At 42.1% G+C, this 23,959-nt stretch overlaps 2 protein-coding genes across 8 annotated transcripts in view; one reads left to right on the top strand and one right to left on the bottom strand.

The window, feature by feature from the left end:
* mon2 (Mon2 homolog, regulator of endosome-to-Golgi trafficking) overlaps positions 1 to 16,108 on the top strand; it is an 85,211-nt gene extending 69,103 nt beyond the window's left edge. The window contains exons 16-20 of one of the 2 annotated variants that reach the window (XM_022830356.2): positions 10,293 to 10,410; positions 11,360 to 11,487; positions 12,326 to 12,452; positions 13,482 to 13,980; positions 14,369 to 16,108. In XM_022830356.2, coding sequence (XP_022686091.1) covers positions 10,293 to 10,410; positions 11,360 to 11,487; positions 12,326 to 12,452; positions 13,482 to 13,980; positions 14,369 to 14,657 — 1,161 coding nt within the window. In that variant the 3' untranslated portion in view covers positions 14,658 to 16,108. The remainder of the gene's footprint in view (positions 1 to 10,292; positions 10,411 to 11,359; positions 11,488 to 12,325; positions 12,453 to 13,481; positions 13,981 to 14,368) is intronic. The other variant, XM_022830359.2, reaches the window with a different exon arrangement.
* A 446-nt stretch (positions 16,109 to 16,554) lies between these two features.
* Positions 16,555 to 23,959, bottom strand: part of LOC111258799 (uncharacterized) — a 48,090-nt gene continuing 40,685 nt past the window's right edge. For 4 of the 6 annotated variants that reach the window (XM_086967595.1, XM_086967598.1, XM_022830334.2 and 1 more), the window contains 3 exons: positions 23,245 to 23,810; positions 22,281 to 22,795; positions 16,555 to 21,998 (listed from right to left, as the gene is read on the bottom strand). In XM_086967595.1, coding sequence (XP_086823721.1) covers positions 22,582 to 22,795; positions 23,245 to 23,810 — 780 coding nt within the window. In that variant the 3' untranslated portion in view covers positions 16,555 to 21,998; positions 22,281 to 22,581. The remainder of the gene's footprint in view (positions 21,999 to 22,280; positions 22,796 to 23,244; positions 23,811 to 23,959) is intronic. The other 2 variants (XM_086967597.1, XM_086967599.1) reach the window with 2 other exon arrangements.

Below are 23,959 nucleotides of genomic sequence, written 5' to 3'. Positions count from 1 at the left end.
ATATATATATATATATATATATATTGTATTATCGAAGCTTATATAGTAGCTTTATTTTTAACTACATTCGTCATCGCAGTTCATTGTCTTATGGCCAAAACAAAGGTTTTGTGGTTGACAGAACAAATGTATGTGTATATATACATGCTGATATTTTTAACAACAGTAAATGATGACCTGCTACGCAAGGTCAGCTTGTAAATCCTGTCCGTCCCTTTAACCGTACATCGCATTCACGCAGGTGGACACAGTCCAACAACACTTGAGCCTTTAGGTCGTTAAAGGAAGTGAAATTGAATTATCAGGGACTGATGCATACACGTCTGGTTCATTGGGCAATAGGGGTAATATTTGCCCCAGTGAAACCAATAGCCGATCCACAGACTCTAACGAAAGTCTATTGTAGTGATTCACATATTAACATTTTCCGTTCTCGATTAAGGATGGCATGTACGTGCACATAAGAATCTGCACATTTACCCTATACAGTATCCGTCATGCGTATAGAGGTAAAAGGCGGAAAGCTCGATTTATTTGCGTCTTGATTGAATTTCTTGTTGAAACGTATTCCTAACACTATACTGTGACCATATTACAAAAGTCAGACGTCTGTTCACTGACTGAATATCTAACCATTAATTTACGCGAATTTGAAACTAGATTACTAATTAAATAATAGATGTCGGTACCAATGCGTATTTCAGTAATCATTTGTATATATGACGCTCAGCTAACATAAGGCTGCCAGGCTCTGACGCCCTAATCCCAGAGGACGCCAGCCACCGCTACGTTTAAAACCAGATCCAGCGCGTTTTTTTTCGCTATGCATGTTGTGTTTAACGATGGCGGCATCGCATTACCGTATTTTTTTTTCAGAAAGTGTATGCGAAGCCATCGACGGTAGCCATTTGAAAACGTTATAGACCTTGAGCCTTTTATTAATATGGCACCAAGACCCGCTCCTAGAAACAGCCTAGAGCAGACCAACTGACTAAGCAGTTAAGCATGCGTTACAGAAAGAACTTTGGGCTCGGTGTTTATTCATAGGGCGCTCAAAGATAATCATAGGCATGGTTTGTAAATTCTCTACATTTTACGTTACACTACGTGGTAGTTAGAATGACTCAACTGACATATGCACAAAAACGCATCCATCTAAAATAGATATAGCTTATAAGCAAATGACATCTAAATCGTCTTTTAATATTTTATTACCATTCTGTGTGCTGTGTTATGCTCAAATGCCTTCAAATTTAATAAATTCAAGCTTCTTCAGGTTTGCACGCGATCGGGAGGCCTGCGTTGCTCGAGTTCTGACGCTAGGTGGTAAATGTTTGCCAGCCTTGAAGTGCAGCAGCTGCATAGGCCAAAGCGTGCAGCGCGGAACCTATACCCTAAGACAGAACGCGGGTCAGAATAAACAAAGCCACTCAATCGGTCAGCCGTTTCGCGTATTTGGAACGGGACCCCACGTACGCCGATAATAGCTCATCTTCCGTCGTTAACCCACAAAGTCGGAATTAGATGTTGAATCCCAAGCCGGTCTAAAGGCCCTTGCCTGAAACTACACCAAAGCCGATCCCTGTGACCTATTGCTGTTGAGCAGAAATGTCCAGACTAATTCACTGATGCAACGCCTATGGGACCGCCTGAGCTCTAAGAAAACACTGCGGAATGTTCCGGTGCTTCGAAGTAAATTGTAAGCGGTAGTTTCTGCGGCGTGATTAACATGATGGCAATATCACTAGAGGCCAGTTGCCAATGGCCTTGTATAATTTTACTGTTGAATGTAGCATCGTTTTGCGACCATTGACTGATTTTTGCCTTGTCGTTACAAAGTCACGTCGACGTCTGTCGACTCTCGCTACTTCTCAAATTGATTCACTGTGTGGTTGGCCAATATATTTTGCTTCAACTCGACGGCAATGGGTAGCTTATAACACTTAGAGACTACACTTAAGCTGTTTGCCCCATGTTGTCGCATCTACCTAGGCGTTGTGATTAACTGACAAAGGGCATTCCGAACAATATGTCATAGCCGGATTTCAGCAGGATGTGGAGGGCCTGTTTTTATGTTGTCGCGATTGCTACTTCTGTTAGTGCTGTGTATCATATGCTATGTGAATGCCCTTCGATAATAGGTTTCATTTTGTAGCCATGCGCGTCATCGTCACCCTACTTAACGTGGAACGACGTTCTTGTTGGTCCCTGTGCGTCCACGCGGGAACAATTTTCGTGATTCAAGTCGACCCAGCCAAACCCAGTTCGAAGGGTCGCTAGGACGTCGAACAAAAACCGAATCGAACTTAAAAGGGGGACGGATCCATAGCCAGTCGATTATTGTACCATCAATAAATGATCGGGGTACAAGATTTCGGAGCAGTTATATTGCTAGTATTTCGCTGGATAACGATGTGTGTACACACAGATTCACTTTTGATTTTTACAACTCTTAATAAACGTCAGAGAAAGGTCATTTCTTTTTCAGTGTTTTGCATGGTCGCAATAGAGATCATTTAAGCCTCGTGGCGATCAGAGGCGCCGGCCTCTGCATTACCCTGCTCATTTGGTCTCGGTCACGTTGAAGGCATTGATTGGCGTTTTACGTGACTCCGATAAAAAGGCAAGCTCATTATTTATGAACTAAATTAACAACGTATATTCAACAATCATTCCATAATTGTATTGTGACCTCTTGTGGATAAAGCTGCTTGTCACATGCGCTCTGCCAAAACCCTTTACGAAATATAGTACACTGTTCATAGAGACATTACAGCTAAGTTTTATTATTTTCAAGATTTACCCTAATTAATTTGGCCATATGCACGCGAGTCCTTCCGCTACGTGAATAGCAGGACCTGTTGATATGCTGAAGAGCTTCGTGCTTTTCGTTTTGGCGATGTTTCTTACGATAGTGAATCGTAAAGTATATTAAATTTCATTACACCGGCTTCCTATTTGAACTTTTGCAGAAAAGACTATTTACTTTAAGCTCAGTTTCATATGATAAGGCATCGTGTAGCAGCCACCCAAAAAAAATGGCCAGATTGTTATAACAATTGCCAATCAATTGAGGGACAGCCTTGACGGCTCAATCTATGCAGAATACTTTTGTGTTTTATATAAACAGTTACCTGATTCCACCTGATTTCAAATATTTATGTACGCATCGAGTTTCAACATAGGTATAGGCAAAGCCGATTGGAAGTATATTCTTCATCATGCAGCTGGCGCAATTGTCTTATAGAAACAACAGTTAAGTGTTTAGATATAAAGGGTGTTGAAACGTTAGTAACATTGGACACTTAACTAACTCGTGCTTTGGCGTACTGACTACCCCGTAGCCAGTACATTGTCTATTCGAACCCACGACCACACTGGTCTGTGAAGCCGTAAGGTATTTGCAAAGCGAAACTCCTATATATCCTAATGTGTTATTAGCTTGTTTTTATCCAAATTAATGTATTGCACTTTATTAAAAACAAAAACAAGCGCAAAAAGGAAACCTTCCATAGCGCGCGCGACTATGCTCGCGAGAGCAGGGGCGCTTAACAATGCATCTTGCAGCGTCGTTGACGCAAAAAGCCTGAGCGCTCCCGGCGTCTCCATGAACCCAAAACATTTCTAGGCTGCAACACTAGATTTAGCAGTTACTGAGCGCTGAACTTGCGTAGGAACTATTGGGTCAACTTGACCTTACGAAGGGAGCGAGCTCCCAGCAAGCAAATCGCACACATCGAGTACACGTAGGATATTTTCGTAACTTTCAATATATTAAACGCTGGATATATATGGAAGGCATCAGGATGTAGGGTACTCAACTGCGATCAATAAGCTAAAAAGGTTCTCGAAGAATAACACTGTTTTTATCTTGTCGACCTGAACTAGATGTTTTTTTCGCTGAGTTTCATAATATCTTATGGTTGAGGTCATATGGAGGAGTCGCTTAGAGTGCGAGTTTACACTTAGTGTTAATGTAACGTTATATCAATTATTAATAGTAATGTTGCAGTGAATAGCACTTTGAAATGAAAAAAAAAAAGAATGAGTCATTTGTTTAATCGTCTTAATGAACTAATACCCGTAAGATGTAACGCGTTTATGCCGTCCTAACAAACGGCTTGATTGGACCAATACGTGGTTTGGGTTACGTTGCAAAAACTTCGATACATATAGTGAGCCGATGCATTGTCTTGGTGGAGAATCAAGAATTAGTTGTGTTACAGTTCTAGGCTCTCGCGTCGGACCAGTTCGCGCTGTCTTGAAAAGCTCCGTGTCCCGTGACCGTGATGCGAGAGCGCATGAGCTCATAATGGACGATTAAGGTAAAAAAAAAAAGCCGTAAAGAGCATTTTATCTCTTGTCCGTGATTAGCAGGTCTTCCAAGATGGTGCTCGTCTTCGACGGACTCCTGTCTTCGAAGCGCTTGAAGCACCTGTTCACTGTGTGTGGCATTTGCAAATTTCACAGAGTATCTATGCGGTTATAATGTTTAGGCAAAATCAATATACCGGTAGGCTAAGGCCATGAAGCAGGCTAACCTAAGATACGTAGACACAATCTTTGTATGCATAACACACTTCGAATATAAATCAGAAAACAGGACGTGCTTTCGTTTCATACGACTATACCGAACTTCCTTCGTGCTTTATCGAATTACTTGGCTGCCGTACTGGAACCTTTGCTGCTCCTTTCGAGCTTTTATGGGAAGGACACTCATCTGCGTAAACCGTTGGCAGCACCAGCGTAAATAACAGCAGCTATAAAACGGATACAGAGTAACACAGTAACCAATTACTCGTGCCCACATCTAGTGTTAATGTTGACGTCGCTGCTCTGCATTTTACTCGTCCTACCAGTCCAATTATAATACAGATTGTCACTTATTGCTAGACATAGTGTTTGGCTGTGGACATTGGCCATGACCTCCATTCCCTACAGCGTTTCTCTGGCGTTTGCCCTTTCGTTTCCCTTAACGTCAGGCGTCAACGTTTTCGTAAACGAGACAATACTAATTAAGCAGTGGCGCCCTCTTACTCCACTGCTACACGCACAAGTGGATTTTAATGATGACGTCAACAAGGATAGGTGTCACGACTTTTCGTCGCTGCCCAACCTCTCTATCCGCTAGCAGTAGCAGGGAGCCTATCTCTCACATCTTAGGCTTCTACCTAGGACCTATGTAAAGACCGTCCCTGGCACTCTCTACTATAGGCCTCTATTTGGTCGCTTTGGTTATTTCTCTGCAATGTTTCGCTGCTGCTCTAGCCTCCAACTGTTCGACCGAGCTAGTTCGGCCTAGCTGTTCGACCCGCTTCTGCGCGACCTGCTCCTCTGTTGTGTCGAGTTGCGCAAGGACGTTACGCCCCGCCCTTCGTTCCTGTCTGGAGTCTAGTTCCCCTTTTGCTTCCCTTGGACCCCCGGAGTTCGTCTCTTCCTTCGCGCCTTTTGTACCTCTACTGTAGCCCGTTTTCTGGCCGGGCTTTTACTTGGCTGGTTTGACATCCATTCTTGCCAGAACTCCCGTCTAACTTCTTTCCTCTGCTCCACTGAATGCCTCTACTTTCCTTTCCAGGAAAGTACCAGAGAATTCCTAACTGAGTTCCCCCCTGAGCCTTCTCCTGACTATGCCCTTTCCATCAGAAAATATAGCGCCAAGAAATTGGAGGGCAGGCTGCTACTGCTGCAGTTCGCTTCAGTAAGGAACAGGGGCACAGAAAACCTTTGGCCTCATCTCGTCTAGGTTACGCACTGCCGTCGTTACCGTGGCCATAGCGGCTGCGTCTTTGTACCAAACCCCAGCCGACTGAGTTGAGGGCTGAGTCTCGTAGATGGACTTAGAGAGGCTCACGTAGGCACGGTGCGTCGCAGCACATATTTTTTGTTTGTACCAATGGAGAGAAACGACCGGCAGGTTAGGCTTTTGTGGGCGAATGACAGGGCCATTCTAGCCAAGGCTGCAAAGGAAAAAAGCCAGCTAACGAAGAGGAACTACGCGCGTTGAAAAGAAGTTGAGAAAAGACAGGAAAAAGGAAAAAAAAATGGGTCAAAGAGAAGGCTTTGGTTCTCAAGGACGATTGGTTCAAGAGACTGTGCTAGACAGATTACCAAAAATAAAGGATGTTTGTAGCAGGCTAGGTGCTGTTGTGGTATAGTTTCAAGAAAAGGGGAAACACATTTTTGGCTTTTACCTTCTCCTGTCTCATACATCGGATCGTCTTGCAAACTCAACCTCTAAGCTTGCCCTCCGCATTCCGGGCCAGAAGGACGAACTCATATGCCAGAACTACATGTGCTTTTAACGTCGTTACAACCGTACGCGTCGCGCTTTCCGTTGAAACCTCCACGGACGCAGAAGGCAGGCACAGAAGCTCGAGGCACATTTAAAGACCGGCGTCCGAACAGCCGACCATAATTCCCCAAATGACCACTAGTCCCTTTGTTTGCGAGTGCACCGTAGCAGAACAGAGAAAATTCGTTCGTCATTTTATCTGAGTTTTGGGGCGCTTTGCACCCTCCAGATGTATAAGCCCGTGTGTGGCCTGCCGCGTTTCACTGCTCGCTTGGCCTGCCTGATTGGAGGTCCTCATTGTCTGAGACCTGGTAGCGGCACTAACGAACGTTTGGCAGATGCTTCGTGTAACCGATAGGGGCGACGCTCGTACACGTACTGTTGTTTGCGACCTTGAATGGCGGAGTGTGAGAAAGACGGAGTGTGTCCTGACATCTCGATAGAAGCATTGGAGCTTTTCGAACAGAACAACGTGAGCGAGTGAAACAAAACCGCCGAAAACGGTTGGGAAATTTGTTAACGCGAGTGGTCGTCAGAAATATCGGGCCAAACAGCAAAGTATTCTGGAAATGAACCAGATAAACAACAGGATGCAAGGAAGTTTCATATGGTAGGCTTTTGTAGGGCAGTTTCACGTGTATCTGTTTGACGCGTTACAAGTCCTTTAGTTACAGTCTAGTTGGTTTTGCTCATGTACCGATTAAAATTATCAACACGAGTGTCGTTTGTTTACTATGTTATAGCATCTGGTATACGGTTAGACTGTAGGTATTTTTGGAACTTTTATTGTGTCCATTTAATTAAAGGAAAAAGTGGGACTTGAATGCGTACAATGGAAGCGCTGTGGAAGCTATTCTTTTATCGATGTTTTGATCATATTCGAAAAGGTATCTGAAGAATCCATTTTTGCTTTTGGGTTCACCCTTTTTGTACCTGATAAGCTTAGGCCCCTCCAGAAGGCTGCCCGTCTTCCACTCCTTACTTTCCAGCCTGTTACCCATCGACTCAATTCAAGAGCAACCGTTTCTTACGTTCTCTATCGTAAAATCTTGCTTCATTTGTTTTCCTTTCAGCTATTCCTGGCCGGCCTGTTTTGCCATCCAACTTTGTCGCTGTTCGGCCCGCCTCTGCGCGTGGCGCTATTGTATTGTATCGAATTGCGCAAGGACGTTGCGCTCCCGCTCTTCGTTTCTGTCTGGAGTCTAGTTCCCCTTCACCTTCCCCGCAGACCCCCCCTGGGGGGGGGGCGGCTTGTCCCTCCCTCCCCGGTTTTCAAACCCCTGCGGGACCCTACACTAAAGTCTATTTTCATTCCAGGCCTTGGTTAAACGATCGTGTCCAAGAATAGCTGGGTATCCATTTTAGTCATTGCCTTCCCCTACCGTCGCTGTCTTCGTTTAAGCCCTCCATACTCCTCTGCTTTGGTGAACGCTTGTACTTTCCTTCCGAAGAGAGTACCATGGGCCTCCTGACTAGACTCCTTTCTGAGCCTTCTCCTGGTTTTGTCCTTTCCACTACGAAATAAAGCAGAGGGACTAGAAATGCCGCCGCTGGAGTCTGCTCCTGTAGAAGGAAAGAAGGACATTAGAAAACCTTTGGCCTAGCTAGCATGACTTAGCCTTCCCTCGCGTAGGTTACACATTGGTTTATGGGCAGGGTTCTATCGATGACTCAACAATAGAGGCTTAGGCGAAGGAGTCGAAACAGTTATCTTCTCCTTTGAGCCAACAAAAGAAACCGTTTGGCAAGCTAGTTCTTGCGAATGAATCGCAACAAAGTTTTGGCGAAGACAACAAACGATAAAGGAAAGAAAGTAGCAAACGAATAAGAAACATAAGTGTTGAAAAGAAACTAAAAGGCGGCAAGGATGATGCTCTTAGTTGAGCAGGGAAAAGCAGAAAACCCGCTTAGAATAGAGGGTGTTTCGAGCAGGGTAAATTCCGGATTGATATAGTTTGGGAAAATCGAGAAAAGGGGTTCTTGCGTTCGCTGTCTTCGGTCGCTTTTATCGGACCCTAATGTGACTACCCTTTTAAACACCGATTTTACCAGAAATGTTGGATCGAGGACGAGAAAAGTAATTTCATGAACCGCATGAACGCTAGTAGTTTTTTCGTCGTAAACGTCGCTTCTTCAGTCCTAGCCGCTCTGCCGGACACGTATAGACACCTACAGGCACAAACACAGATTTCTCAAGGCATAGGCTAGCCAAAATCCAACTAAGCATGTACCATACCATTGATAACGATAACCCCTGGTACCCCCTGGTCCGCGTGCCTGCGCCCTGGAGTGGGCGGGATTTGTCTGCTGTTTCGTTTAATTTTCTTGCCATCTCGTCTGCTGACGATCAAGCCAGAACCGCCTGTGTGGGTAATTACGCGTTGAGGCTCTCTTCGTTCTCCGTCCCATATTCATTGGTCTTGGTAAATTGGAGGCGAACGGGCACTCATGGTCTCTGGTCTACGATTGGCGCTAGCGGGAGTCTTTAACCGCAGTTCTGTATCGATAGCGGCCGGTAGCGGCGCAGGTCGTCAACGTCCTGTTATCTGCGACCTTAAGGAGAGGAAAAGAGGGAAGGCCGAGTGTAGTCTTATATCTCAAAGAACAACACAACGGTTGGAAGCGAGTATTAGAATAGGAAGGCACGAGGCTAAAAAAGGGTAGGGAATGCCTCTAATGACTTAGTCGTCATAGATATTAGAAGAAAAGTATTGTGGAACCAACCCGGATAAGTAAAGGGATGCGATTTGCCAGCTGTTGTGAGAAAATCCCCATATGCGGCGTTAGTCCGACATGTTACAAGTTGTTTAACAATAGTCTGTTCGGTTTTCCCTGCTAACGATATATGTTTTGTTTTTGATATATTGTTGTATATCTGGTTATTTATATTATCAATATAATTTAGCGTGTTTTCTGATCTTGATTGTGCCCATCTCGTTTGATAGCATGAGTGGGAAATATAGAAAAGGACTAGAAAAGGAGTCTCATACAAAGAGATATAAAAAGAGGTCGCATACGCTACAACTGGAAAACGATGAACTATCGTTTTCACCGATGCTTTGGTCATTCGAAGAAACATATATGCGATTAGCTTACTTTTGGTTAATCCTTTGTAGTCCGTATACCTCGGAAGTTCAAGTTTAAGTCCGACCGTAAAAGCCACGTATATTGTTAAAAAATTGAAGCGACTTCAGATTATTTTATTGCGCATCTACACGACTTTTATCATTTTATTATGCGTAATAAAATGATAAGAGAAAAAGATTTGACCACAATCACATGGAAAACTGTTAAGACCGCTGCCGATGGTTTGTGGCAACTAGTGGAAGCCGACAGACGTATTAGCCTGCACTATTATATTCTACTATAATAATAATAAGCTTCCACGTCAGGGGAATTGTTTTAGTAATCTTATAATATGGCCCTTCGCCCTTTACTACCATGTGTCCCATTGCTTACCTCGGCTGGGGGTTTGTATCAGAATCGAGTTCATATATAAAACGTAGAATAATTTGTTCCGTACATCAGTAATTATTTCGAATTTCTATTCTATATTTAGGTATATTAATGTCCATTGAAAAAGTTCTTTTAAGGCAATGTTTTCTTCGCGGTTTGCGAAGTGACAGTTTTTTTGCCAAAATAAGTTTGTGTTAAATTAAAGAGGGCAAATCTTCTGTGAAAATGAGCATTTTATATTGGCTGTGCGAACAGGACTAGCATGAGTTTACATCGTAAAACGCTCACATTGATAAAAAACTTTAACCATATGATGCTTGAGTATTACGCACCCTATGAACGGGCTGAGTATGTATTTTTATCGAAAAATATAAAACGACGACGCAGACAATATTTTATCATAGATTAATGCGCAACCTATTTTCTAAACGACATCATGGAAATTACTACATGACCTACACATATTCTCACTAATTATACGGCGTTCCGCACGGTCTGGCCGATCTTTTCAACGCCGAGTATTTTCTTGTTTTTTCTGTTACAGGCGTTGCATATTCCGTTGGCTCTGAAGTATCGATGTCCCTCATCATCAACGTGGAAACTAGCCGTTGCTTCTCTCTTAAGTGCGCTCCATGTCGGACTGCCAATTGCCCATTCTAATCGTGTGTATTTGAGCAAAACGTCCCGTTGCCTCAATAGGGGCAAATGGGAAGTATTCCATTATTGTATAGATAGATGGTTATTTCAATTTGTGTATTGCTTTCGACTTCCCATCGCGTGTCCAACTTCGGTGATAATCATTGATTGAAACGTTATAGATTTCGCGGGCGTGCAGTAATTTTCCGTTGAGTAACTTGTGTTCTTCACATAAGTTAGTTATACAAAAGGCAGCCATTATTTATTACAGACGTTTGCGTGCATTTTGAAGAGACAACTGAGTGATTTGGGTCAGGCCATATACAAGCGACGGTTGATAGGATAGCCATATGGCGCAATTGTCGTTAGATTTTTGTCGTTTTTTTTTTTTTTTTTTGGTGGCTAGCACTAATCGCTGCCATCTAGTCGCTTGCTACAGGGTCTTCAAGCAAACTACCACGGCCGTCCGTGGTTGTAGTGTTAGATCAACATTAACAGTGACAAGAGTGCTTCGCCTTATAGGTCGAATCGTTATATTAGAAAAGGAGAAAAGGTCACTTTTGAGATCATGAAATGATCCTCAGCTTAAGAAACACGAGCGATGGCTTTTATGAAAAATGCAAACAAATAAACTTAAATAGGTACTGCTGATTACTTCAAACTTACTATGATTTGTTTCAAGAGATTTAGAGGACATAACAGAAATAACTGTGAATACCGTATGTACATATTACAGAAAAACGTTTGAAGAGAGTCCTTATTTTTTTTTTTAGAGAAATCCTTTGACGAAGGATATGTGTTCGTTTAGCCTTTTTATTACTATTCAGAAAACGAAAAGCAATAAGAGTAGGAGTAAGCTAAACGTTCATACCTTGTGCATTTTACAATTTCTCAATAACTGTTCAGGGAACGCCTATTTTTGCAACTAACTTTCTTCTTCTTTGTTACCATTATTTTCCGGTCTTACGCGGTCAGCGGCTATGTTCGAGGAAATGTGGGCAGATCTGGCTATAACTCTAGAAGAGTTTTTATTCTCCGACAGTGTCCCACCGCCAAATCAAAGCCTTGAAGAGCAACAGAATGACGAGTCACTAGACACGAGAGTACGTGTGACCCTTTCAGGAGCCTTTGAAGGGTGTTTTTCATGTCTTTTTATTGTCTCTTAAGATCAGCTTTAACAATTTTTTTCAACTACAATTAAAAAGGATAGTTTGCTATTCGATGTATCGACACGATATGCTGTACAGGTAATTAATTCCACGGCTTTGAATTGAGCATTTCTCATTTTTGTTAAATCATACCACACGACTTTGCATGACAAATCCAAAGCTAGACTTTACGCAGAGTTGCTATGCAAATGTCGTTCGGGCTTAGTGGGTAGTTTTGTCGCTGTAGATTAGTATTAAATAGTACTGGTTGTATCAGTAGGCACCATTAATGTACGAAAATAAAACAATGTACGAAAGTTGACCGCGTTTCTTAATTCAGCCTCCGGAGTACGTATGAAAGGCGTGTGTGATACGAATAGGCCGGTTACCGAACAGCGTCTATCTTCAGCCGACCAATTGCTTCTGCCTTTGAGATGTGTAAAGAATTGGCGCTCAGCCGACGTCTTAACAGACCGAGGTCGTGGCTTAAATCCGTTGCGCTGGCTTATCCCTACGACGACTCGAAAACAGCTGGTTGTTAGACGACGTCCAATGTAGACGTGCTTAGATGCTCTTGGTTTTAGGTCAAACAAACCTTTATGGGGTAAAAATAAGCCCAATTATTGAAAGGACGAACAATAATAAAGACGGACCAGCAGTAATACCTAAATGAGATAGTGACTCGCGCGACAAATTATGGCCCATTTATGGCCCAATTATGGAACCCATTTGAGATATTGATGATTGCATTGTTTGTTCGTCTGTCTGTCCATCGATGTAATACAATGTCCAGGTAATTCAACTGATTCGTGAATGCATCCTTCCTCATGCCGGCAAAATGCCGAAGATCTTCGTTCTACGCGTAGTCGCATTACTGAATAAAGGCTCAATACATTCCGCTACATCGAGCGCGCCTGTCGGTAAGTTCGTTGGTTCAGCTCTTCTGAGTGATGAGAGCCTTCTGTTATGAACGGTTTTCAAATATGAATTCCCTTTTAGCTAGCTATAGTGTATATGTTGCTTTCATGGGAAATGTACCACCTTTCGACTGGCCACAAAATGTAAAATAATATAGCGTAAGCTATTGTGAAACGGCAATACACAATTTGAGCTTTGGTGCCAGTAAACATCCCTATGTACGACGATTTAGAATCTGCACCATGTCGTGACCGTTTTAAATGACGCACTAACGATAACCCACCCGTGGTTTTTCATGCCCTCAGGATCAATCTATATAGAAGACATAAACAAAAGTTAGTCAGGTTCTAGCTAAAGCTCCACTGACTTTTCCGACTAAGGCATATATCAAATCACACATAAAACGCTCTCATTCAAGAAAAATCAATCAGAAAAAAACAACGCGATCTTTTCACTCAGTTTACCTGCCCCTTAACTTTAGAAGCTTACTCGACCCAGTGGATAAAACTGCACAGACCCTATTACGGCATTAGCGCTGTATACAAGACCACGTTTACATACAGAATACATCGTTATAAGATCTTGTCGTTTGGCCGGCAAGCCAACCAAATGTCCATTACATTAATAGCTGATTATGTTCAATTTGAGGTGTGATTTTCAACTTCTTCCGCAAAACTTGTCAAGAACATTTGACTTACCACTGTTGCCACATGGGATCCTAAGATGTGACGTTATCCTTAATATTATCATTACTATCGCTACACTGTGTTAATTATTGATTAGAAACTATGCATGGTCATAAAGTATAGGAAGTACAGAGCCTTTTGTTATTCTGAATTTCTCTCTGTCTGCCTTCTTCCGATCTTCCTGTTATCCTTTGTCGCCGCCCCTCTGGCTCGTGCATTTGTCCTTGTGTTATTGTTTCGTTACCTGTTGATCTGCATTTTTTCTCCGTCTCCCGTCTCGGTTTCCCCCTTTCTCTTTTTGTCGCTACCTATCCCTGTGTCGCCTCTGTTGTCATAATGCGACAGTGGGGGCCGTTCCGGAGCGCAACTCGGCAGCAGGCTCGGGGGTGGCTGCTAACCTTGCCGGGTCCACAAGAGCGCACAGTGCCTATTGCACGGTACAGATCACCGGCGAGGCTCTCGCGGTTGCCCCTGGGTCCGCGCAATCGCCGAGCTTGACGGTGCTGGCGTCCGGCCAGATCGCCAAGCCGATCTCGACCCCGATCAACCAGCTCAACAACTCAAGCTCATGGCCCCCTGCCGCTGTTGTTTCTCTTTCTTCTATGTCTCGCCCCGCCCTTGCAGACGTTGAATCGAGTCGTAAGCTCCGTGAAGAGTTTGCGAAGGCCTGCTTCGAAACTCTGCTGCAGTTCTCGTTTCTCGAAGGCAATGCGGTCACCCTACAGCCGGAGACGAACCTTAGCCTTACTGATGGACCGATGTCAAGCTCAGCCCAAGCAGGCGCAATGCCCCAGCAGAACGCAGGTGTCGTATCGAAGTTGGCTATCACGTCGCTGCTGCATAGGTTCGTACTGTGCTTGTGTATGTACCTTCTAATTAGGTTTAGTGACAATTTAATCATTAAAAAATATAAACATCACAGAAATCGTTAGGTTTAAGTACATTTTCAATTAATTGGATTAATGCAGTCTTTTTGAGATGCACAATCTATGTAGGTGAATAGATTATGCCTGTTGGTTATGAAGATAAAACTCGCCGCCGGAAGTGGATGACTCCGTACATAAATTTATCAACAGTAATAATAAGACTCCCGTTTTAGAACCTTATAGCGGTAAGCTTGTTGATTTTATGTATTTTAAACGCTCCGTAATAATACTAGCGTCTTCAGTTTTCCCGTCGCTCATTAGCTTCTTGTTTTCAACATTGTCTTTATTCGGGCACCTCATTCACAGGTTTGAGGAGGTGATTTCGTCCTATGTGGAAGACGAACGATTGTCAGGAAAATGCCCGTTACCACGCCACCGGATGTCCGAGATCTCGTTTGTACTCAAGGCTATTGCGACTCTCATCGCTTCGCTAAAGAAAGCTCCGCGAACCAGCGTTGACCCTTCCGTCTGGAAACAGTTGATCGCACTCTACCCCAGCCTCGTCAAATGCACGACGTCATCTTCCCCACAAGTCTGCCGCTCGCTTCGAGAGTCATTGCACGAATATGCTGATCTTCTCAGTCCGCCCAGCTAAACCTGCGTTCGAACCAGTGAACAGGTGCAAGAAGATAAACGCCCACTCCTAAGCCTTTGCACGACCATGCGCTTCCTTAGGGATGAGATGGCAAACGTGCGAAAGAGGTTCCAGAGGCAGTACACAAATGTAGGAAACGGCCTATATAGCGTACGAAACATATATGTTTCGTACACATATATATATATATACACGAAGAAAAACTGTTAGGTATAATGCTATGAGGTTTGATAACAATCGATCATGAACGATTTGATAATGATTAGGAAACGGAGATAACCACTGCGAAGCAACACAATCTGTTAGAGATAAACATTATATTAATGTAATGGAACCAATTTTACCTGAGCGAAGGATACAATACACATAGACCCACTCACATGTGTATGTAGCGCATGTGTTATGCTTGCTCGTTAGACAGAAAGTGAAATCATTAGTGGCTACAGGTTCAGATGTTGGGGAGTTTGTAGGAAAAAGGACGCAAAGAGTTTTCGTTAAAGGATGCAAAATGTCCGCTTAGGGTGCTAACGTTCTTAATGCTTGCATAGATAGATCGCGAGACAATAAAAAATAAGGAAGAACAAGAGTTACCACTGCGCAGGCGGCATGAAACAATAATAAGTCTCCAGCCTGTTACTAAGCTCATAGTGCTGTAAACCATTCTTCTGACTACGGCCGAACGTTTTGTTTAATGTATGATAACAAACACGCTGTAGAAGAGAATAGAACACGAGCGATGAGTGCGAAAAAAAGAATAACGACGTAGACATAGACGATGCCTCTTATATTTACTGTTATTGTATTGTATAAGCATGACGCTTTAAAGAGCATCTCTAAATCACACGTAGAGGTTTATCGAGGCTTGACCCATTCTTGATTTACCTTCAGGCTGAGTTTTTGGTCTCTCTGTGATTCCACCTCATTCTAGAACGCTATATGATGACGATGGAAAGCATACGTATATATATATAATGATAAAAATATATGATTATAAAAAGCGCCTCGATAATGCTAGATATTGCAGGGAAAGGCTGAAATTTTATGCGATAAAAGGCCCTTTCTCTCAGGACACTACGTTTGTCAGGGCATGAATATGCTTCACGATGAGCCCCAAAAGCTTCTGCTAACTGTCTTCGACTGTGCGTCGCAATGCTATTACAAATATATAAATTTATATACATATATATATATATATATATATATATATATATATATGCGGGCAGACCAGTTTTATGTGATAGAGTTAGCATAAATAAGTTAACACACACACACATATATATATATTGCGAGCATTAAATCACCTTCGATCAACAGTTGTACTACTTTTAGCTAATGAAGATTGTCGGACCTTGTTGACGGTCCTCAAAAGGCGTGCCGTCGAAACAATACACACAAACACGTACTAAGAAAAATGACTGTGAATATTTCAATAAATTGGTAGTTAACCTGTATTCGGTGGAAAATATTTTTCTTCCTGTGGGAACGCGTTGTAGGTCGTTAGAGACTACTAGTGCATACCACCTTTTTTTTTTTTTACATAATCTACTTTTCTTCGATGAAGTTAAATTTTTTTAGGCTAATTTTATGGCATGCCGAGTTTCTTTTTGCTCATAAAATAAAATATCCGCTTGCGTACTTATTAAAGTTGTTTCTAATAGGCGAGCCTTACCTAATATATTAACTTTAATCCTCCAATACTCGTATGTCATGTGTATGGCTAAATATAATTTACTTTCCAGGCAGTGATATATATATGATAAGGCATAAGTCTGTCGAGAGTTTGACAATCCTAATTTTATACATATATTGTAATATATGTATAATTAGGACGTATGTATGTATATATATATATATATACATACAAATGTATTTAATTACAAAATGAGCACACGCAGTAGATTTTTTCAAGTTGACATTTATACCCTCTAATTTTATTTCCGTTTATGTATTTCTTTACATTGGTGTGGCGGTTCTTAAGGGTGGTTTTCCATTAATTCATCCTGTCATTTATTTACGTCCCATGATTAGCCACGTAACACTTTTCGGTCGATCTTTAGCTCACTTCAGTTCTATGTGGGGTCCACGTTAAATTTTTTGTCGGTTTTTCTAAATATCCGTTAGATCTATTCATTATTATCATCGGTGTCATGTGTTGAACTCCGTGCTTCCTTTCCCTGTACGTCTGTTTGCCAGGTGGTCAACGAGGCTCATCGCTGGCAATTACTTCGCAAAATTTCCACATTTCTTAAGTTTTTTTTTTTGCATTTTTTTTTTTGTTCTGCTTCTATTTTTTTGCACACAGCGGTTAACCACTTCTTAACCATGATCAAGCAGAATATTACATTTGATTTCTGTTTGCCCGCTTTTGTTTTCATTTTGCACAATATATTATTCGACATCATCGACAACATTGTCATATATATATAAATAGTAATAATTGTCCACTTTATCTTCATGTTGTTGTATGTTTATGTTGTTTTCTATCTTCCACTTAATAATAGTTACAATAACAAAGTAGTAAAAACGGAACAGGAAAACACGTTGTTTCTAAACATATTTTTTTTCTGCCGTTACTTTCTGCTTTCGTGTGGCCTGACTTCGTTTCGTCTATTTTACCTAACTATCATCATCTTATCTACTAAGATTTAGTTCTCATAGCCGCTAAGCCTTTTTGCTTCAGCTGCTGCTGCTGCTGCTGCTACATCTGCAAGTAGTTTTCAATGTTTCAATCATTGCGAGCCGTTCGTAACAGCAGTAGCATTTGTTTGTGTTGGGGGACTTTTGTTTTAGTGACCCAGCCAACTCACCCCCTCCCCCCCAGGACAACACCCTCGCAGCATAAGCCACCGGTCGACGAAAACATCTGGTGGTAGGATTTTTTTTCCGTTAAGCTGTTTCATGTTACTGCCTTCCTCTTACATTTTTCATTGCAGTTTCAGGAAGACACACTCAATTCGTATAAATAATCCCTCATGTATATATATATATCAATGTTATGACTACTTTGTCATTGCTACAGCTGTCGTTATATAATGATGTTCTTGGTGTCTGTATTACCCGCTACCTCATTCTTAATGACATCGGCTTAATTCCATCAATTATAATAATAATAATAATTAACATATTTACTATATTCAATACCATTATCGTCAAACTATCAACCACCAGAATGATAAAACCCGTTAATATAATGGAAAGCTTCTTACGAGGTCCAACTTCCTATGGTTTTGTTATATCTGCAGCATACCAGCATCTCTGTCTGGCTTAAGTTCCTCATTCCGCTGGAATATTTGCGTTACGATGGCTTCCGTAGATTTTTTACGGTGAGTGCGTTTATTCTATTTGTATTTCCGACTGTTATATTCTTGGCTCATAAAATATTATTCAGTAATCTAGAAATTATTTTGTAGTTGTAATATTTTTGTTAATATTCATTTGTTATTATTCAACGTTGACCATCAGCCATCGCTTACAAACAAAAATCATGGACGCTACGAGATTTACCGAGGGGCTTCGGGGAGGCAGAAGAGATTAAGGTACGGTGAAAATCCCATTCCTATTCTCTATAAGAAAGAACAGACCAGCTAATAATACTGTGATCGTATTTGGTTGGTCGCAATCTGTCGTTTGCTGGGAATTAATCAGCTGTTGTACGATCAGCGTGTATTCACAATAAAGTATATAGTAAAGCGTATAATTCAACCGGGTAGGATATTCGGCGACACCTTGTGCCGCCGCTATTCGCGCTAGTTGTTTTGACGCAGGGCATTCAGTTTTACCAAAACAAACTGTGTCGGTAAATGCTAGATGAAACAGCTTCTTACTCACAAAGGAAAAGAGGTATATAAAATATAGGCCTAAGATAGTAACATATCGGTATTTGGTACTGAACTAATTTCGATGTGTCTGTAATGTAATCAACGCCTCTTTGGTCAGTTGATGTCGTTACTCCGTCTATATTTAAAGGTTACTGCTTTTTATTGATTTCACACGTATCACAACGATCGTACTGCGGGGGTACTTTTATGAAGACTTCTTCCTGTAAAGATTTGCCTCTGTCTATATATATATATATATCATTGTCGATAAAAAATCATGTGGAGGCGTCTATGGAAGTACAGGTCTAATAAAAACCCCAGTTGCTCGTTGGTAGTAGAGTCCTGGAAGCGGGAATATGGCTGATGGTGTAATGCTTGTTAGTCGACATGTCAGGTATCACAAACGAAACAAGTTTACGGAGATTTTATCGTAGATCTGTATCGGTCATTCCGTCCCTATGACGTTATACGGTAGTGCACTGGTTGGTTTCACGAAGGCTTTACTCGTTGGGGCTCATACACTAAACGGGCATTCCTTAGGACTATATTTTTTGTGCCATATGTCTTGTTTACAAAGTATTACAGCTGAATGACCTATTCAAGCAGAACTATATAGAACCAACTTGTACTGCAAGATTTTTTTTACTTGGCCAAAAGGCCAGATTTAAAATCGCTCGGCCATACCAAACACAGATCCCCGTTGTTATCTCCTAGTATCATTTCAAAAGGCGGTCCAAGTCTTCGACGGTGCTTGACTTAAGATCCCTTTCCGCTAATCCTTTGCGGAAAGGCAGGACAATGTGCCGTCGAAGCCCCGAAAAAAGTACCCGCCTGTTGTCGCCTATTGTTATTACCCTTGTAATCATATCTACATGTATAAGCAACAAACGTGTTACGTCAAAACCCACTTAAACTATTTGTTTAAAAATAGCTAAACAAAGCAAATGAGTCGTTCAGCGATTCTCTATCCCAAGCACATCTTCATGGTCTTCACCGGGAATCCTGATCCATCGCTATTTTCAGCTTCCGATCTATGTGATCAATAAGTCGTACAGTCTACAATGTACCTCCGAGTATTTTTCATAGGCCAGGGGTTGTTCCATACGCCACGTAAATTTAGTACGCAATTCGAAATTCTCGTTTTCGACATCATGGGTCCATAAAGCGGAAGTAATAAATTCGAATTTCCAGGGGAATTGTCTTCCCAAGCCTTTTTCTTCCGCACATATCAAGTTATTTAATGCGCAAACTGCTAAGGTAACTACACAAACTTTGGCCTATGATAAACGTGCCTGGCCTGTGAAATGTACGTCGTTTATGCTAGTTACCCAAAGCATTAGCCACACCGTTTGGCGCTTATTTCGACTAACGACTTTTGCTCGCCCTTAGGAGCACTTAATCCCCTTGATCTGCTGCTCTCTACCGGTTGTTAGATAGCTCTACGTTGATGCCCATCTCGGTGTCTGTATATGGGTATGTGAGTGCATTGCATCCGATTAACGATATTATCATTATTGTTATTATGTTTCTATCGATTATATTGAGATAGAGTTATTTTTTTGTTGCTGTCGTCGAAATTGAATCAGCGGCCCTACTTTTGTTTACTGTCATTATAATTATTATTACCATGTATCTTATCCTGTTCGCAGGTAGGCAGCTGGGGCTCGTGAGTTGTGTGGCAGTCTGGCCCAATCTAAGCTACGTTGAAGCGATTCGACCATACTCAATACACGGAACTGTACGGGGGGTAGAGCTTGTGAGCGTTAGTTACTCTATTTGATAGTAGTTGTATTAGCAAAACTGCTATACAACAAAGGTCGTCTTACAATAATAATAACAACAATAATAACGGCATTAGCAAAATAGTGAGACTGTTTACAAGGGACAATTTCAGTTTTTTTTTTTTTGCAATAGTAGTGGCGCGTCTATCTAGCAGTTAAACTGCAAAATATAGATTCAATTTAGAAAGGAACGAAGATTTTTTAATTCTTTGAACTCAACTCGACTTGCCATGCCTTGTCGTCTCTTCCTGACTATTTGGGATTAATCCTTCCGTTCCGGTGTACAATGCACGCCAGATGTTAACTTTATCAACGACTGTGAAAACAGAGGTCCAATCGAAAAATATGGTTTTTGACGTTGTCGTGCTCTCTGTTCCGCATGGCTGGTCGTTGCGTTTTTAGTAACAGCACAAACATACTTTTCATTTGGTGGCTGACAATGCACCTTTACCACCAACATATCATAGCCTCAATATACCTACTCCGTGGAAATTTCTCTTCATTGATCACCCGTTACTTGCGATGGGCTCTAGCAAATGGTAATCATAACTATGTATATAGTCTGGGGTATGTTCGTGCCTGTTTAGTAGAGAAAAGCGAACTCATTACGGTGCCATTCCTTTATGAGTGATAAAGGTGGGTAGGGCTTACACAGTAGGGCTGTCTACGAACGTATATCATGCCAATTAAAAATATTCGTCCGTTTCTGCCGGACCGAAATACTACGCTCTAATGGAAATACTTCGGCTGGTGAAATGGGCCCCGTCTACCGCCACGTTAGGAAAATGGAACTAGAACACCCGTAGCGTTCATATGTATTGTCCTTTTATAATATGCTGTGTTAGTATAGGATTCAAGGAGATTTTGGGATGTGTCTCAGGTATTTATGGCTCCTGGGTCTGTTTTGCTATGGGTACAGAATAAAGTGTGTTTGTATGTACAAGTTACAATAATAATAACTTATCATATTAATAGCAGTTCTCGTAATTGTTGTAATTATCCATAATATATATATGGGAGTAGATGGTTTTTGCTGTAGTAGAGTTTAAGGGGCGGCACTTGAAGATAATCATTTAATCAGTTGCTCATCCTAACATTCCTAACCTTCAACAGTGTCGAATCATTTTCATCCGCATCAATAATTCAGGCCTTGTCTTTTGGCGATACGAGGTTTCCTTTGCTCGATTGAAGTTTAATGGAAAACCTTGTGTTTCGAGATTGAATCTCAACCTTAATGTGATCACACGTGGTTGTTGGTCCTTCGGTGTTTGCTCGTTCTCGATCACTCCCTCCGCAATTTCACATGGTCTGACCGTCTCACATCATTATTGAAATTACGTACTGATAGTTACCCGGGAAGAAAATCATTTGGCAAGGGAACTTCTTTATACTTGGCTTCTCTACGTCTGACCTCCACCTTGCGATGCTGCGTCCTCAACAACCACCGCTTCAACATCAGTCCGCAACTTTGCCATTTTAAGAATTATCATATAGTAGATCTTCAAGTAGCGCAGAATAGCAGTATAGTCATGACATAATTATTGAGGCCTTATCACCGCTGGCATCTCTATAGCAATAAAGCGAAATAACTCGATGAGAGTATCGTTACGATAAATGATAATATCTATTCTTGTGATTGGCAAACTATTATATATGTATATGGAAGGTAGTTCTTCGCTGCTGGGGTTGTAGTTGCTCTTCATGCTAGGCCATGCTGCTATCTTCATGATGAAGCCCGAATTCTGAAATGAACGAGGAAATATTTCAGAGTTACTCAGTTACAGAACATCAGTGCAGTGTTTTGTTAAAAATGGACTTCTACCTAGGTAAAAACGTAGCTGGATGTGTGTGCGCAATTTAATTCAAAATAAAATGGCTTGAATTACTTTAGAATTGTTATCAATTATCGAATTGGTGTTTATCCTCCACACGGGTATGGGTTGAAACATATATTTATTTAATTATTCGGTTCAAAGCGAATGTTTATTTTGCTTAGCTGTTAATAATTAGCCACTGTTACTTACATTATCGTTCAGGGTAGCATCGGTACGGTACCTGCTATTTCTCAACCAGCAGCGTTTTTCTCAAGATCCAGAAGAGTTCTAATAGGGTTCTGCTATAGTCGTCATAATTAACCTTGTCGTTTCGTCTACACCAATTTTTGCATCGTCATCTATTTTCCTATATAGATGTCTTTATATGTAGCCGTACTTAGGTGCGGGTATATATTTGCTGTCATGTTGATCGTCGCCCTGAATGCCGCCCCGAACTCTGTGCGTGGTACCTGAGTGATTAGTCCACGTACTCTGTTTAGGTTTTTCAGTTTCACTTTGCTTTGCCATGGGCTCGATCCTGGTGGACGGTGCCCTTCGAGGACCAGCCCCTAATCGGGATCAGACTCTTCCTGACAAGCACAACGCTGTTGGGGTCTCTCTCAGATCCGGCGGAGCTCGCCTTAACAGTCGACGCAGTGGAGGCCACGCTGGATGCAGTCGAGGCATTCCTCTTGGCTGTCGTAGCACTAAAACCTCGTTGAGGACTACAATTAGATCATTCGAATAGAAAAAAACCAAGTTTGACACAAAAAAAAGCAATTTATGGACTGATAATAGCGGACGCAAACATTGGACTATAGTTTATGCAAAATGAACATAAGGAATCAAAATTAACGAAAAAGTGCTCACCGTATCCTCTCTAGAATTTGTTACTAATTTTTAAATAAGGTGACTGACTACATATGAGTTTATATTTGATCTATGTTAGACATTGACAACGTATTTCCATGAAGGAAAACATCATAACCGGACGTTTTTCATACCGAATAACCAGTGACTTCATTATATCGCCACACACAAAAAGTTTTTTTCCAAGTCAAGATTATGCTTAAACTTATGGATTCAGCGTCCATAAATAGAACGCGTAATTAGTAACTAGATAAACTGCTTTACGAGTAAGTTTGATTTGAGCGTTGATGGTCACTGCACATACCTGCTTTGAGTCTTCTGTGCAGGCAAATGTCGGGCTGCAGGTTGAGAATGGCGGTTACTTCGAAGATTATCCGCCTGATGTACTCGAGGATTGCTAGCTGCACCTGCAGCGCCTGTGGTTGAAGGCACCGTTGTTGCCGTGATCGGCTGTTGATGTTGGCGGTTCGGCAGCGCCAGCCCACTCATCTTTTCCCATTGGTTCCTCAGCTGGCGGAACTTCTGCGTGTCCTTCTTCGGCGGCTCGGGCTCCTTCTTCACAGCCGCCGGGTACGATACCGGCCGCGCGCGTCCCTGTAGAGCAGCAGAAAGTTCGGTCTTGGCTCGTCGGATTGAGTCCCTCTTTGAGGGCCGTGTAGATCCGCAAGCAATGAGCAATGAATCGGGACCAGGACTTGGCTGTCTTGTAGAAGCAACTGGTTCACATGCCGGGGAAGATTCTAAAGTGGTGCCAGCTGCAGACGCTAGGGTGGTAACACCTTTCAACATTCCAGGTGGCAACCTCGGAAAGCTCAAGGGTGTTGCCGGACGGGAGGATCGCAGGCGACCAGTGGATACGCTGCGCGTCTCCTGACCAGTGCACCCAGACGGAGAGGTTTCGCCCAAAACACCGAAACATAATGGGCGCGTCAGAGTATCGGCCAAAAGCCACGGTGGCAGGCACGGTGGCGATGGCCGTCAGGAGACAGGTGCATGTATACAACAGCAGGCAAAAACAG

This window comes from Varroa jacobsoni, unplaced genomic scaffold (genome assembly GCF_002532875.2).
Source record: "Varroa jacobsoni isolate VJ856 unplaced genomic scaffold, vjacob_1.0 scaffold_266, whole genome shotgun sequence".
In the NCBI taxonomy this organism is placed as follows: domain Eukaryota; kingdom Metazoa; phylum Arthropoda; class Arachnida; order Mesostigmata; family Varroidae; genus Varroa; species Varroa jacobsoni.
The sequence above is the reverse complement of the archived record's forward strand: the minus strand, read 5'-3'. Positions and strand labels throughout refer to the sequence as shown.